Genomic DNA, 15,813 nt, shown 5'->3' with positions numbered 1-15,813 from the left:
AACCCCCCAGCGCTGGGCACTGCTGGCTGCGGTGATCCTGGGAAGCCTACGGCTCTCCTCGGCACCCGGATGTGTCCGGCGAGCACAGGGGCTCTGCTCCTCTCGAGGAGAGCTCTGCAGCAGGGCTCCATGCGCAGGGTGAACCGATCCTGCCTGCCCACGGGGACAAGCGCCGGGTGCTGATGTAAGAGCAGGGGCTTCCTGATACCTGTGGGAGAGGGAGCCCCCAGCTCCTGCAGAGATGGAGGCACAGAGCCGGGTCCTTTCTCTGCCAGGTTCTGGGCAATCCCGACTGTGTCAGGCTTTCAGTCACTGTAACTCTGCTGTGTGCAGGGAAACGCTGGTTAATTCACGGCGGCGCAAGAGCAGCCGCAGTCACCGCCCCCCGCCAGCCCTGCCGAGGTGGGTGTTTTGCTGACTGGCTCAGTATCGTTCATCCCTTCCAGCAAAGGCGAGTTGCTGGAGAGGTTGCGTAAAGCAGAGCTCCCAAATATGTGAAAGCATTCTTGAGCCTTTGCCCGGAGCCCACCAGCTCCTTTTGAAGATTAAGACAGGAGTGATGAAGGCGATTCACCTCTGAGCGAACAAAGGTCATGTGAAAGTATGAACCCACTTGTGTTCTGCAAAGGGCTCGCGCTGACGAATGGGAGCAGCTTCCTCTGGAGCAGTGTCTGCTCCGGACAGTCGGCAGCTGGTTTGTGCTGACTCGAGTCAGAAATGCTCAAGTCTTGTAAAACATACCTGGCGGGCGGGCGGCGCAGGGCATCCGGGCACACGCACGCCATGGAGGGGACGCTTGTCCTGCACAGGCGTCGTGCTTCAGCTGCGCCGAGGTCTGATGCTGTGCAGCAAACCCAAGTGTCCATCCTCTGCGTGAACAAGTGTCAGAGGCGCAGATTTGCCTGGGCTGCCCTTCTCCTGTATTTCCACCCTGATAGGAAAGAACTCCCCGCCAGGGCAGCATCTCCTGTGGGCGCGCTCAGCTGCTGGCACCTGTTTTCTCTTTGGTTTATCAGAGGAGAGCACCAAGAGAAGTTTTTTTGCAACTCCCATCAATTGTTGTAATTATTCAACATCAGCAAAACTGGAAGCTTTCAAATCAACTTTACCTGATGGTATGTCCCACCATACAGCACCAAGTACACTGAGCTATCAGCCAGCCAACGGCGGCAGGCTGAGGACAGGACCACGACTGAGAGTTAGCGTGTGCTTGGCAGAGTTTGACGGATTCCTGTTGGAGGAATGCTGCTCTGCTGCCCGGGTTCTGCTGCTCACAGCGCTGGGAGCCACTTCCCGCTGTTGCTGCGGATGAAGGAATACTTCCCGAGTGCTCTGGGTGAATATGCACCTGCAGCGACAGAGATGCACAAAAAAATAAATGCAGCAGCGTGTGAGCGGAGTTGTGCAAGAGCTCTGGTATCCCCAGCGCTGGGTGGAGGGCTCTGCTCCTCACTTCTACAAATAACACCCGTTTTCTGTCTCTTTGTTCAGGCTTATTCATTCCTTGCATCACCAAGCAGGCAGCCGGGGATCTCGGTGTGTGGTGTGGTTCTCCACGGCTGCACGGGGAAGAGCAGCATCCTGTGCTCTGTGAGGACACCCACGTGTTGTGTTTGGAGGTGCCCTGGCGCTGCGCTGGGTATCGGAGAGGATCAAAGCCAGAGGAAAAGGAAACTCCTCCTGCGTCTCTCTCGCAGTGCGGAAACTCAAAGCAGTCAGCGGGGATCCCCTTCCCTCTGTTCTCTCCCCTGTATCCTCGGGTAGTTCCTTGGATTTGTAAAACCAAATTTCGGACAGGGGAGATGGGTTTGAAACCCTCAGCCTGGGTGAATGTCCCGGGGTCTTCAGCTGGAGAGGGTCCTTGGCCACGGAATTCAGTGCTCCCGTTCGGTGTGCACAGAGCTCAGCCTGGCTTTAGGATCTCCAGGACTGACTGTACATGCGACTGTGCCCCTGTGCAAGGGATTGTTCCCGGAAACACCGGGACCCTGGCTCCGAACAGCCCAGGCGCCAGCAGCTGCTGCTCTGGATTGGCCTCAGGCTGATTTAGCTGTGAAGGATTTTGCCTCTCTCGTTCTGCTCTCTGTGGTGCAGGACAGAGCAGTTCTGTACATTTTGTGTGTTCCTGTGGGCAGAGGGCTCCAGTCACCTCTGATCTCATGACTGGGAGTTTTGATCCAGTGGAATTTTCTTCCTCTCTTCCCAGGCTGGAGAGGAAAGGAGATGCGGGGTTTTTTCTAGCAACAGATGGATGGCTGTGTCTGTGATGGTGCTTTCCCCGCAGCGTGAATAAACTGGCCTCGCTCTGTTCCTGTAACTGAAACACACAGATTGGCGCTGGCTGGGGATCGTGGCCTGGTTTAGTCAGCAGAACGGCTCTCGGGGAGCTGGCGTGTTGACACAGGATGGTGCAGGTCTGGGACAGGATCTGGCCACGGCTCTAGGAAAGCCCATTACCCCGTTTGTGCTGCTGCAAGGGCTCTGGGAGACTAATGGCACCAGTGCGTCCTCTCGCTGTCTGGGGCTGGCTCCAAACCTGTGCTGAGTAAGTTCAGACGCTGGAAATAACAGCAGTGGTGCTCTTGTCTGCCTCAGCCTTCCCGTAACCTCCCAGGAGGACTTCAGAATCTTAGAAGAAATAAACAGGGCAAGAAACATGACTCTGACTAACTGAAAAAATAATGTTACTTGCGCCTGGCAACAATTAGCCAGCAGGCACTGAGGGACAGGATCCGCCCCGGCTGAGCCCAGCTCTTCCTCCGAGCCCAGAACAGCTCAGCACAAGGAGCCCGCAGCAGGATTCATCCCTGCATCTGCCTCTCTTGTCAATGCCAGCGTCAGAGGGTCGCAGCCTGTCCCTGTTCCTTGTGGGATGCTGTCCCTTTTGCTGCTGGAACAGCTGGAGCTGTGACCCCTGGCCCATGTCTGTAAGTCAGCGAGGTGTGTTTAACCCATTCCTCACTGAGAGTGCGTCCTTCCTCCCACTTCCCCAGGCATTTCCTGATTACAAGCTGCAGGATGTGTTTCTTCTCCCATTTTACTCAGCTTTACGTCAGGAAAGCTCTGGTGGAGCCTCTGGAGGACAGGACAGGACAGCTCGAGGGGTATAAAACCAAGCAGACCATGCTGAGGTGCTCTGAAACACCACGCTGCAGCTGGGGCGCAGAGGCTCTCTCTGCTGTAAGAGGACGTGCTGTTCTCCCCCTGCCCCGTCAGTGCTCCTCTCTTCCAATCCAGTAGGGAAACACTGCAGGTGAAATGTCTGTTGTACCAACAGCCAGAGTTATGGGATAGTTTTACACATGCACCAGAACTCACAGAACCTGTTTGTTGAACGCACTGACAGTCAGTTGTACTTTAATGGCCTTTCCATTGCAAACATGCTTTTTTTTCAATCTTGCCTTTATAGATTTTTTTGTAAAATACGGACCAGCATGTTGGATGAAGAGCAGGTAGCCAGGACTCCACTGCTGCCTCTGCCGCGTTTCTGCTCTGTGGCCCTTTGGAGACCATTCAGCCCAGATTTGCAACGATGTTAGACCATCTGCAGGTGTCAGGAGATGCTGTGCTCTGACTTACAAGGATTTAGTGCTCATTAAAACCTACTGTCCCCTGTTCCTGCATGCCATGTGCTACTCAGGTGCGCTTCAGAAATGGTGTGTGTCTTCAGGTGTCTGCGTGCCTTTGCAGGCAAGCTCTCCTAATTTCTGTGCTTCATTTGTTTTCATCTTGAGTGGGCAGTAACGCTGTTCAGTCACTTTTGTGTTTGGTATCTCTAGTAGTGAGAAATACTTCAGACCAACTCTTATTTTTACCTGGCCCGGGGAATCCTTCCTGTGATCTCCTCACTGGCCATCGCCCTGTGTTTGAGATGAACACAGCACTCGAGCAGTCCTGCTTGGGAGACCCTTTGTAATCCACGAGCTCGTACTGCCCAGGCCCGGGCGAAGGAGGATCTTTACAGGGTGGGCTGGCTGCAGCAGAGAGGGTCAAGCAGAATTTCTCTCTGTCAGGAGAAAAAGAGATTTGAGGAACTTGTCCCACACTGATGGGGTTTATGCCTGGAAATAAAAGCTGCGGTTTGTTAAGTGCCCTGGGGAGGTGGATGCTTAATCCTCCTAAGCCAAAATCTTTGGGAAATGATCTGGGGACAAAAGGGTTCGATTGCAGGGCCATGGACAGCCCGCTCTGTTCGTTGTAAATACAGGCTTGCCAGTGGTCCAGCTTCTGTAGAGACCTGGCTGCCCAGCTACTCCAGAGCGAGACAGCGCTGAAACCAAGACAGGGTGCCAAATGCTCCAACTGGGAGCTCCTCCCCGCCTCTCCCACTGAAATGGGAGAGGGAGCAGATGCTAACCCAGCAGTTGGGTGGGGAGTGTTTTGGTGTTTTCTGATAATACAGACTGGTGATCTTCTCCTGTTTAGTTTGCCTTGCCCTTTCCTCTAGCTCTCTGTCCTTATCAAATGCCACTTGGCATTGCTCCCCTCCCAGCCTACAGCTTCCCACTCTTGTTACAAACCCCCTGTCATAAGATACAACTGCTGAGAGATGTAGTAAAGATACACCTGCTGGGTAAGGGCAGCCACGGCCTTTCTCAGGTTCTCATTCTTTTCCACGGTCAGGAATTTATTGTCGATCTTAATCTTCGGCCAGGCAATGTCACTGCACGGTGACAATAAATTTACTTGAACAATTTGCTAATAGGCAGATTTATTTGTCTTCTCATCAGGATACCAAGGGGGAGGAGGGCTTGGGAGCAGGGAGTTTCCGTCCATGCCTTTTAATCGCTTTGAAACAAGCGTTAGGACGGAATACACGGGAATGGCAGTTCTGATTTGAAGGAAGTTTTCTTGAGATTTTTACAAGCCTCCTTCCAGCTCTAATTCCCAGCCTTGGCAGGGGCTGAGGAAATGCCCACATTTTACCCCTCGGGTTCCTTGAGATGCTCAGCAGCCAGGAGCATCCCTCACCATCCCTGCCCCGTGGTTCCCAGATTTGACTCCTTGTGCCTGGTGTGTTCCCCGGGGTGAGTTTAGGCACAGGCACTGCAGAGGAAACACAGCCTAACGCTTCAAGCCTCTTCCTGCGATGGGAAGGATCTTTTTCCAGGTCATGTGGGCTCTGACTTCTTGCTCTGTAAAACGGGGGTAAGAAATTACCCCTACATCATAAGGGTGGTGCAGCATTTAATTACTGTTTGTAAATGTCTGCGAGATCATCTGATAAAGGCACCTCCGATACGCTGCTCCAGGGTGCCAGCAGCCCTTCAAGGCAGCGCATGGTAACGCTTCCAGCTCTGAGCCAGTTCCTGTAAACCTGTGGCAATAAGTGGCCCCATGGGACCCAGTGGTGCAGTGGGACACTGTGGGATCACCCTGCTGTCTGACATAGTTTCATCTGCCCCATGAAAGCGGCATGTCTTCCGGGCTGGACTCACCTGAAAGGATTTTTCTTTGCTGCTGTGGTGGGTTTACGTGGCTGATAGATCGCAGGCTCTGGCGTAAATCTGTCCATCACGGTTAGGTGGGAGGTCTTGGACTTGAAGAAAGATGTTATAACCCTGGGAGACGTCTTGGTGAGGGAATCGTTGATGTCTTGACAAACAGGAAGAGGATGTAAATACCAAACAAGGCTGCAACAGTGGTGGTGAGGAAAGAGAGTGCATCAGTCAGTGAATGTAACAGAAGGAAAAAGAACCGGTGTAACAGGGCTGTGTGGGGAAATCGCTGCTGGATTTACAAAGTGCTGTCCTGGGCAGAGCTTATTTCGAGGGACGCTGATAAGGCAACACTACACTTTGTCCTGAGCATAGGAACAAATTGGGATATTAGCAATTTTAAAGAATCAAACAAACAGGAGGAGAACTCACACGCGGTATAACTTGTAAGATAAGCTACAAGGAGATGTGCCCTCGCACTCCAGGTCTCAAACCTCGCCAGGCAATGAACCAGGAGTAGAGTTCTTCTGCAGCTGGAGTCCTGTGGAGCTGGGTACATTATGCACTAATGTGGCTTCTCCTGAAGCCTCTGGCATTTACACGGAGTTGTGGGGTGCTCTAGTGTTTCCTTACGGCTACTCAAAGCTGTCACGATGGTTTCCACGTGGTTGGCTCAGCAGGGACCTACCCACAGCTCTTGGAAGGGAGCCTCAGTAGTGTCCTGACACCTGCTTCAATCCAACATGCCTCAAGAAGCTCTGAGTGACCGGAATTTGTGTGCGATGGAGCCCTGCACCCTAGAGGATCAGAACCAAAATCACCAGCAACATCTTTCCTCAAGGCTCACGTACACGGAGAAGGCCATTTTCCAAATTTTTTGAAATGGAATCCTCTTGTGGTTTTGGACAGAAACACTGCCTGGCCCGAAATGTTGTTGCTTTGCTTGCAGAAATCCAGAGAGGTCTGTTTCAGAAAAAGACAAAGGGCTCGTGAATGCCTTTCAATTGACTTTACCTGTGGGTAATTACCAACAAAGGAAAACCCACATTTAAAATCCAGTTGTCTCCGTTGTGAGTGATTCTAATGATACAGCTGGAGGCTGTATTAGGGCCCAAATCCCAGAGTGCTTACGGATTGTAGGTAGCTCTCTTTGTGACTGCCCAGCATGTAAAGGTTGCATTTACACAGGCGCCAAGGACTTGAAACTCTTGCAGAAAGTGCGGCTTTGTGTGTTTAGCTTCTGTCTCCAGAGCTCTCCCAGGTCAGCTCTAAGTGTCCGGTTTTAAGTCACCAGCTGAGCACAGACCTGGAGGCGGTGCTGCCAAGACACCAAAGGGCACCTGCGCAGCAGCCCCTGGAAAGCGCTCCAGAGCAAGGGAGATGTCTCTGGGGCTGGGGCTGCAGGGTGGGCTGGTGGCTTTGAGCTAAAGATGACTTGAAGAATTTGTGCTTCAGTTTGTTCAAGCCTGCAGATAACTGCTGGAGTGTTTTGCTCTCCTGCAGCTCGCACCAAGCTCAGGGTGCAGGACTGTTGTTGTGTTGTTAGCGGTCCCCAAGCTAATTAACCTGGACAGAGGTGCCAGAAGTCCCGGGGGCAGCAGGTCACGCTGCTCTTCCAGAGCGCTCAGCTACCTGCTCACTCACTGCCCTGGTGCACGCTGCAGCTCTTCTACAAAATCCACACAGAAACATTTCACCCACAGCTCCGAAAGAGTCTCACATGCAAAGTGAGAGTTGCTCTCCTTACAGAGTCAGAAAAACTGTGGTGCCAAAGGTTACGAGTTACCCCAAACCACAGAACAGATCACGGGAAAGGGCGATGCCCACGATGAAGCCTCACCTCCTGGCACATGCAGGATTTAAAGCTTTTTATTGCTGACTGCTGAAATGGACTTTTTCTAACCAGGCTATAGTTAGAGAAAACATCTAAAAGTCGAGGCTAATTCAGTAATGTAAGTGGAAGAGTTCAGTTCAAGCACAAGAGTGAGGAGGTAGCAAGAAGACACCAGCATTGAAGACTCAAACGGAAAAAGACTCTTGATCTTTCCCTTTTTTTTTTTTTTTTTTTTTTTGCTTGTTTCCTATAGTAACCTGGTGAAATGCCATAGTCGTGATGTTTAACTCTTTTTATTTTAATACAGATTTTGGTCCCAGAGTTGAAGATGGCTTTGAGGACAGCTTGGGACACTGTTTTCTTGTTTCTCACTCATTTTTTCTCTACTATTTCTCAATTTTCAGTTGTTCCCGCACCAAAAGTAGATCCTGCAGTTACCAGACAAAATTTCCTTTTTGCCTGAGTGGGAGCAGTGACCGTGCAAAGACTGCAGGGTCTGGCCTTCTTTGTCTTCTCAGATGTCTCTTTGTCTATAGCCATAAATTATCAGACACTGCCATCTTTTTAATAGATAGTTTCCTGTTCTGCTTCTTGTAGGTTAGATATTATCTCCCACTGTAAATCATGAGTCAGGGATTAATTCAAGAAGGCTGTTCCCAGAAGCAAATTCTTACAATGTTAAAAATAATATGATGCGAATCCATTATAGTATGATATAGAAAATAATTATGGCCTGCAAACTAGTTTAATCAACTTAGAACATGCTGGGGCAGATACTCCGTCGGAGTGAGTCATTATAAGAAAGTTCAGAGTCTCAGCGTATAGGTTGTGCGAGCGAACGCGATTCGCCCATGTCAGCTGAGGCTTCGTAACTCTGCGTGTGCTCATCACACGCCCCAACGGTGAGGTAAGACGTGTTTGTCTCAAACACCTTTGCTGATGTTTAAACTGTATCAAATTACTTTATAAAAGCATGAATTGCTTCAAGAACACGCATGCAGCCAGTTCAGATGTCTCAGCTGATGAGTGGCAACTTATTAAGCTGATGAAATCGTGTCGTCTTCATTCTGTCTTCAACAGCTATGCAAAGTCATCAAATGTTAGACTCAACACGCTCTGCCTCCCCACACAGCCGATGTGTCTCGCACTAAAGAGCAGTTTCAAAGGGGACAGCTCTCTAGGAAATAGCTGCAGTGCAGAAAAAGACAAAAGCTCTCTCTAACGAATAACAAAACCATCCAAAAGTAATCACAGCTATAGCAAGAGACCATTGAAGGGACAGGAAAGTCCATTAGTAGTGCGTATGTCATTATAAACTATCTGATCATTGTTAATAACACTTTGTGTTCTGTTAACATCTTCCATATCTCCTGAATTCCTGTGGACTGAAGCTTACAACACCCAGCGAAGCCTGGTCATGGTGGCCTGGGCGGGGAGCATCGGGCACAGAACAGTTAAGTGACTTGCACAGGGGTGAGTCAGCAGGAGGTTGAGGAACTGAACCTGAAGGCTAGGTCCTCAGCTGATATAAACTGGCACAGCTCCACAGCGAGTGGAAGGGCACGGCCCATTACATCAGCTCTACGTCTGCAGACCTGATTCCCAGCTCTGAGGTTGAACCTCAAAACCCAGTACCTGTCACAGATGTACCATTCACCTGCCTTGAGCTTCTTGGCAGAGGTTCCCCATAAACAACCAGCGCAGGTCGAATTTTTGGGATGAAAACTCATGGGATGCTATCGGGGCTTTCAGTATCAAAGGCGGTGATGTGGCAAGGACAGGGGCTGCGGGTGTCCCAGGGTCAGGGATGTGTCCTTCCTCCCTTGGTGTTGAAGGATTACTGAAGAGTACCCAAACTGGGGAGGTTACAGCTAGTTCCAGTGTTTTCTGGAACATCAAACATCACAAACATTACAGGTTAGCCATGCCTCCCCCTTGTCCTCCCTTGAAAATCTTACATAGTATTGATTGGGTGCTGGAGTGGGCATCTTCTCCATCTTCCTTGCAATGGGTTGTTGAAACATGCTGGAGTTTCCTTGGCTAAAATCTTGCTTGGACTGAAAACATGACGGGATCTTGTAGGCATTCGGAGCTGGATAGTTGGACATTTTCCTGAATGCAGTGCGTGGGACCTGGAAACAGGGGGGGCAAGGAAACTCTCAGTATGAGCTGGGAAGAAACTGGGGCCTGGAATTTACCAAATGTAATTTTTAAGGGCTAATCACCTTTTGCATTTTAAAACCAGCAGAAACTGCTAAGCAGAAATGATGGCTGCAAGTTCTAAGAGATGAAATGGGGCCAAAAGTGACTTTTTCAGGTACAAAGTTTTGTTTATTTCTTCTTTTTTTGGGGGGTGGAGATGCTCATTACCTTGCAAACAAAATCTTAAAGACAACCTCTTAGTTAGAGAGAACAGATCCTGAAATCATCCACTTTAGCGACAAATTTCAGATAGCTTAGTACAATATTCTAAATGAGCCCACAAAGTGTGTGTGTATATAGATCCTTCTTTACGCTTTGGTAGCTTGACAAGAGCTCTGCCAATCTGGCTTGAAAAGGTTTATGCAAAATTTAAAAGGACCACCTCTGGGTGAGACTGAGCAAAGGAAATTTCAGCCCCAGTAGAAATGTAAAAGATAAGAGCACATGAAAAAGCAGCTTAGAATAGCTGTTGGACTTCCACCTTAATTGGAACTGTCTGGCAATGAGAAATTATTTTCCTTCTTGGCTGCATTGTAGAAACATCCCCAGTACAACACTAAGTAGCTATTGCAGACAGAGCCAACGGTCGGTTACAGACCAGATCCGTAGTCTGCTGAAGCCAGAGGTGACTTCAGCAGCTTTGGAAATCAGTCTGAAACAAAACGCTTCCTCTTACCAGTGAAGGGAAGTATCCCGTTCCTTTCGTTGACAATGAGGTGCTGTTGATCTCTGGAGACTGATGAATGACATTATAGAGTCCTGGGCCTGGGGTTTCATTCTAGCAAGAGAAACATCACATGTGGTGACCGAGCTGTATTAGTTACCACTCTCCCGGGGCAAACGCAGTGAGGCACAGGCTCACACCGATGCTGACGGGTCAGCTCCTTTCCCCTGTACGTCCCTGCTCTTCATCTTTCTGAGCACAGACCAAAACATACCAATTATTTTAAGAATAATTCTGAGAACAGTGATGCTGAAACAGAGCAATGGCCCACACAGTCCATATATATATGAACAACTTTTAAACCTTGCTTACAATTGGTCTTACTGGCCCTTATGGTTGTGAGTTCCACAAATGAACTACTATTAATTTTTTTATTATTATTTGTGTATCTGTTGCTCCAAACAGCTTTCACAGTAAATTACCACCCCAGTTTACAAATGGAGAATGAACATTGTTTGTACAATTACTTCCTTCTTTCAAGCTTAAATTTCTTGCTTTTTAAGTTTATGCTGATGTCCTTCTATTTTTCTTCATTATCTCACATACAATTCAAGCTGTCTTATTTGTCTTCTCTGTAAATTAAACATCTTCAGTATTTTCAGTCCTTACTGGGACTCTAATGATCGTATCTCATTTCTAAATTGAGACTATTTCTGCCATAGCCTTTTTTTAGAGTTAGGGTGGCCAGAACTAAACATAACAATTCAGCTGAAGGTGTACCAGCAGCATAAATGACGGTATTACTGTATTTCCTGTATCATTTTCCAAGTCATCACTTGCATGCCAGGATTTTATGCTTTAATTGTAATTGTGCATTGAGGTAGACTTCTTCATTGTTTCAAAATTATAATCTTTGGATGCAAGTCTCCTGTTGCATGGAAAACTGAGTATTTCTGAGTATGAGGAAGATCAAATTTCTCTACGTGGCAATTTGTATAGACTGGGAGCCACAGCAAATCTAAAATCTCACCCATGACATCTGCGTTGGACCTAATGAATTCAGCATGTGGGCAGAATGCATTATTTGCAGTCACCACACCTTTCCCAACTCTGTTCTCTTTCAGGGCTTTTCAAAAAGAGGACTGGGTGGGATTCTATTTATAGAGCCAAATAAATCGAAACCTGCCTGTGTCTTACATGGTACCTCCAGCTTTTCAGATGTGGTCCCATGAAGTGCTGAATGCCCTTGGTAGCATGTCCTACTTCTGCCAGTCCCAGAAAAAAAAAGTGGGACCCGGAAGGTTTGGGACCGTACCAGGTGAAAGAAATAGCTTTGTGCTAACATAAACATGAAACCGTTTCAGCATGTAGGATGTAAAGAGCTGAAGTTCCTGATCTCTAAGAGCATTCTACCACTATGTGAACTTCATTGTCCTGTCTGTCAGTTACCAATGGAAAACATTCTGGAAGTGACTTAGTTTCTGTTCTGATGACTCAGGATTGGATTCTGACAGTGACCAGATGCCCTGCAAAAAAACAGCATGTGCTTAGCAGCGAGGGAAAGATAATAGGATGTGTGGGATTGAAGGACAAGGCAATGTGCAGTCGAGAGGAGAAAATAAAGTAGTTTGGGCATTATTCCACTCATGCAAAGACAGGAGGCTGAATGAAGGGATTTGACTGTGTAGAGGTTTTTGTAGAATCAAGAAGGAGCAGGAAAGATGGTTAAAAATGGGGAAATGGAAGCCTGCATAGGATGAATATAGGGTTGATTAAAAAACACCATCCAGCCAGGAGCTGTGCTGATGGTCATAGAGCAGCAACCCTGGGATGACTCGCTCCCCCTTAAAAAACAACCAGAAATGGAGAAGAATGGAGGCCCTCGCTCTGCTCAGTCTTGCAAAAGAGTAGAGAGAAGAATAGATGGGAGTGGGCAGGAGTATTGTCTGCTGGAGAAGATGCTGTTGATTTATAGTGAGATCATGGGCAAATCACTTCACCAGTCTGTTTTTCCACTGCAGCTGAGCTGTTTCTTGCTACATGCACGGACAAGTATAATAGTGCTGCTACAGTGCTAAAAATAATAAAACCCAAATATGTGCCACTTCCATTGGAACTGGAAGAGCATTGCAAGGAGTCAGATCCCAGGTCTCCAGTTCTTGCTATTTGCACACATAACCCTTGCGGATTTGGCCTTCCTCATAAAAATGCCACCTGAGTTATAAAGCAGGTGGTCACAAATAATCTTTTCCACGTGTTTTTCTTTATAGGAAAACGCTTCAGGACAAACCAAAAGCTGAGGTATGTGCTGTAACTCTGGGAATTTCAGCAGAGCTGCTCTGACTTACAAACTTACAGGAGGAGATTTCTGAAGATGTGGTCTGAGGGCTGGTCCACGTGGAGCAGGCAGGGATCCTGAGCTGGCCACTTCTTATCAACCCCCAGAACTAGAAGCAGAACAGACACTGTGCTGCTCTGGTCTTTGGCTTGCATCTCCACGTGGCCCTGCCTTATGGAAGCCCAGCCACATGCTCGAGACTCCACCCTGTGCTCTATGGACAGAGAGTTGTGCTGAGGAAAGCAAGATGGGTCCAATTTGCTAGAACTGGCTATTAAAATTGCAGCAGGTTTCCAAAGCAGCTGATAAAAAACTGCATCTGCAAGCCCCATTCCCTGGTGTTGCCCAGGCTTGGCTGCTCCTGCTGACCAGCCTTCTGAGGCTTGGCTGGAGTCCCAGGCTCAGCCCTGCCCCGCAAAGGGGAGTTACTACACCGGCAGCACGTTCTCGCTTAGCGCCTTCCAGCACAACACGTGTCAGGGAAACAGCTCCCGAGCCCTTCTCCCATCCAGTGCATCCAGCTCGGGGTTTGGCATGCCCATCGTCACCTCAGAGTTGTTGAAAGTAATTGGAGATTAGACATCAACACGCCCTGGGAAATTTATCTCCTGCTAAAGTGACTGCACACCTCTGTGCCCTTTGAATGCTTTGAATCGTATTCTGGTAACGTAAGGGGGCACTGAGCTGTAAGTCCACCAGCAATACCCTGCAAACTGGGGTGTTCTGGTATCTGTCGGGATGTGCGAAGACAGTGCTAAACCGGCGGAGTTACAAAAGTGGGTCAACTCACCTGTTAGGTATTCTAGGTCAGGCAGTAAGAAGCAAATAAGCTCTTTACATCGCCTAAATTACAACTTCATGTACTGGCATTTATCCCTGACTGCCCTGCTAAAGAAATGTCCTCCAGAATGGCTTGTGCTGAAGAGGGCAGCGTCAAGTGCTTTTGCTGGAGGAAACTAAGTCAGCAGCCCCCAACCGGTCCAGTGTTAATGGATCTAATGCTTCCCCTCCCCTACCTGATGCAGTAACTTTTCTCTAGGGATAAAGCTTCAGAAAGAATCAGCCAAGCCCTTGTGTAGCTTGTGGTTTGGCTTCCTGCCCGCTCTGCCCTTCAAGCAGGAAATTCTCAAAGGGAAGGGAGTGCTTTGTGAAGCTACCTTAAGACTCTGCCTCTTCTCTTTTAGTCAGAATTTAGCATCAGGTCATCTGGAACTCCTGGAAGCTGACCAGACAGACTGATGGCGCCTACAGAAGGTATTTAAGCAACTTCTCTACCCTGATCCTTTTCCCCCATCTTTTGTCCTTTACGTCCTTGATTGCTGTTATTCAATCCTGAGATAATACAGTCCTGATATCACCGAGATGGGAGAGACAAGCAAGGAGGAAGAGATCAAAGGAAGGAGAAGAAAGAGAAGATGCCAAAGGCAGAAGAAGAAAGAGGAAAGATGCCAAATACTTCCTTGATTTATCTACTTTACATACCCAGTACACAAAGTTTCAGAAATTCTTAATGTACTTAATTTTCAGAGTTCTGGGGTTGCCACGTAGTCACCAGACAGCAGGGGCTGTGGGCATTCCTCTTTCCCCCAGCAGAGGAAGTAGCTTGAAAGCTGGATCCAGAAAGCCCAGGAGGCCCTTGGCACCTGTGAGTGTTGGCTGAACTTGAAAAGAAACCCGGTGGAGTGCAGGCTGGGAAAACAGTATGGTTTTACAGCATCTTTCTGCTTCCCTCTGCTGGGCAGACAACAGAAGTACCAACGAAATTCCTCCAAATCAGAAAGGGTCAGGGTGAAGAATAGCAAAAGATAGGAGGGGTCATCTTGCGCTATCACTACACAAACATTAATTTCACTTATTTCTTTAAATTTTCTCCTGAATTTCAAAAGAAATGCAATGTATATGTGTGAGTCCTGGGGGGCTCAAGAAGACTGGAAATGGGACCAAGGCCAGAGCTGGGTGGGTGAGAGATGGGGAGATGGTACAGATGAGGGCGCTGTATGTGGGGTAATTTCAAGGTTTAAACCACTAAGATTGCTTTACCATTTTTCTCATCCTGTTATCAGCTGTGATTACAAAGTTAATTTAACAACCTTGATCTAAACTTAGTTGCTATTCTTGACCCAAAACAGGATCATCATGGGTTGCAAAAAAATTCAAAATGAACGACATAAACTTCAAACGTTTTTGTTACTCACTTGGTTATACTGAAATCTCTTTGATTGAGAATTAAATCCCTTTTTTTCTGAGTTTGAGATTACTTTCCTATAGGGACTGGAGGAAATCTTGAAACCTAAAAGGAACCAACGATAACAAAATTCTGAATATGGAGATATAGGAAACATGTAACTACAACACCAGCTTTCATTTTTAAATAGGACGTGCAAGTTAAAGGCAAATCTAACGTTAATGCACTATTCAAATCAAGAAATCAGCAGTCATTTCTGCATTTAATTTCCCTGTTTTTTTTAAGCAGCAAAGGGGAAAAAAAGCACTTCGAAGCACTACTGTTGATGAATGGGCTTTAAGGGTGACTCAGTGCTGCTGAATTACTTTTGCAAATTGTCCTCATTTACTGAGTCAGGCATCTTAACAACTCACTTCAGGGGCTGACCCTCTCCACACTGAAAATCTGACGAAAGATGCTGAATGCTCCGGCTCTTGCCACCGGAGAAGCATTATGCTTTGCAGGCCTGCAATCAAAGGCGTTCTCTTGGCGGTGTTGTTGACTGGCAAGAGATGGTGAGCTGGAAGCTACTGTGGTTTTTCAAACTGCATAGTCTCTCACAGACCTATCATGACAAAACCACCGATACCTCATCTCATCAAGCTCTGGCGTTATTGCTACCAGTCATAGAGCTGTGCTGGCAATAGTACTGCATCGGGAAATTTTAGATATAAGCTCTGTGAAAATGTAAGTATGCTTCTGACCAAGGATTGTACAGGTCTTAAGATGAGCTCTGCAGCTAGAGGGAAGGTTAGTGCAGGGAAGAGGTTTGAGGAATTGCTAGGGACAGGGCTCTTACAGGGTAGGGTACAGGACAAGGAGGCGGTCAGTGCTACAAGGGAGTGAACAGCAAACTTTCCACTACACTGCAAACCACAGCAACTGCAGAGTTATTATTTGTTAGCATTCCCTATTCCTTTGTGCTTGTTTGTCCCCAGGAAGAGCAATTTGGGACCTGAACCACCTGCAACTGGCTGTGGATATAAATTGTTCCAGATATTACTTCCTATTGATCAGTTTCATTAATGAATCCTTGCTGTGCTGTGAAAAAAACCTTCGCAGGTTTGGGGTTTTCCTTCCACAGCTGTGACACCAAAGCACTGTTCCTCCTCA

At 47.9% G+C, this 15,813-nt stretch overlaps 1 protein-coding gene across 1 annotated transcript; it reads right to left on the bottom strand.

Moving 5' to 3' along the window:
* Nucleotides 1-2,551: 2,551 nt before the first annotated feature.
* Nucleotides 2,552-14,766, bottom strand: STPG1 (sperm-tail PG-rich repeat containing 1; the record flags this gene model as incomplete). The annotated part of the gene is made up of 8 exons (XM_010082296.1): nucleotides 2,552-2,628; nucleotides 3,816-3,974; nucleotides 4,521-4,663; nucleotides 5,439-5,595; nucleotides 6,290-6,401; nucleotides 9,231-9,404; nucleotides 10,151-10,252; nucleotides 14,672-14,766. Coding segments are annotated over 8 exons (1,019 nt in total), but the record flags the coding sequence as incomplete, so codon positions are not given.
* Nucleotides 14,767-15,813: the final 1,047 nt, after the last annotated feature.

The sequence above is a fragment of the Pterocles gutturalis genome, unplaced genomic scaffold (genome assembly GCF_000699245.1).
Source record: "Pterocles gutturalis isolate BGI_N339 unplaced genomic scaffold, ASM69924v1 scaffold23024, whole genome shotgun sequence".
NCBI lineage: Eukaryota > Metazoa > Chordata > Aves > Pterocliformes > Pteroclidae > Pterocles > Pterocles gutturalis.
The sequence above is the reverse complement of the archived record's forward strand: the minus strand, read 5'-3'. Positions and strand labels throughout refer to the sequence as shown.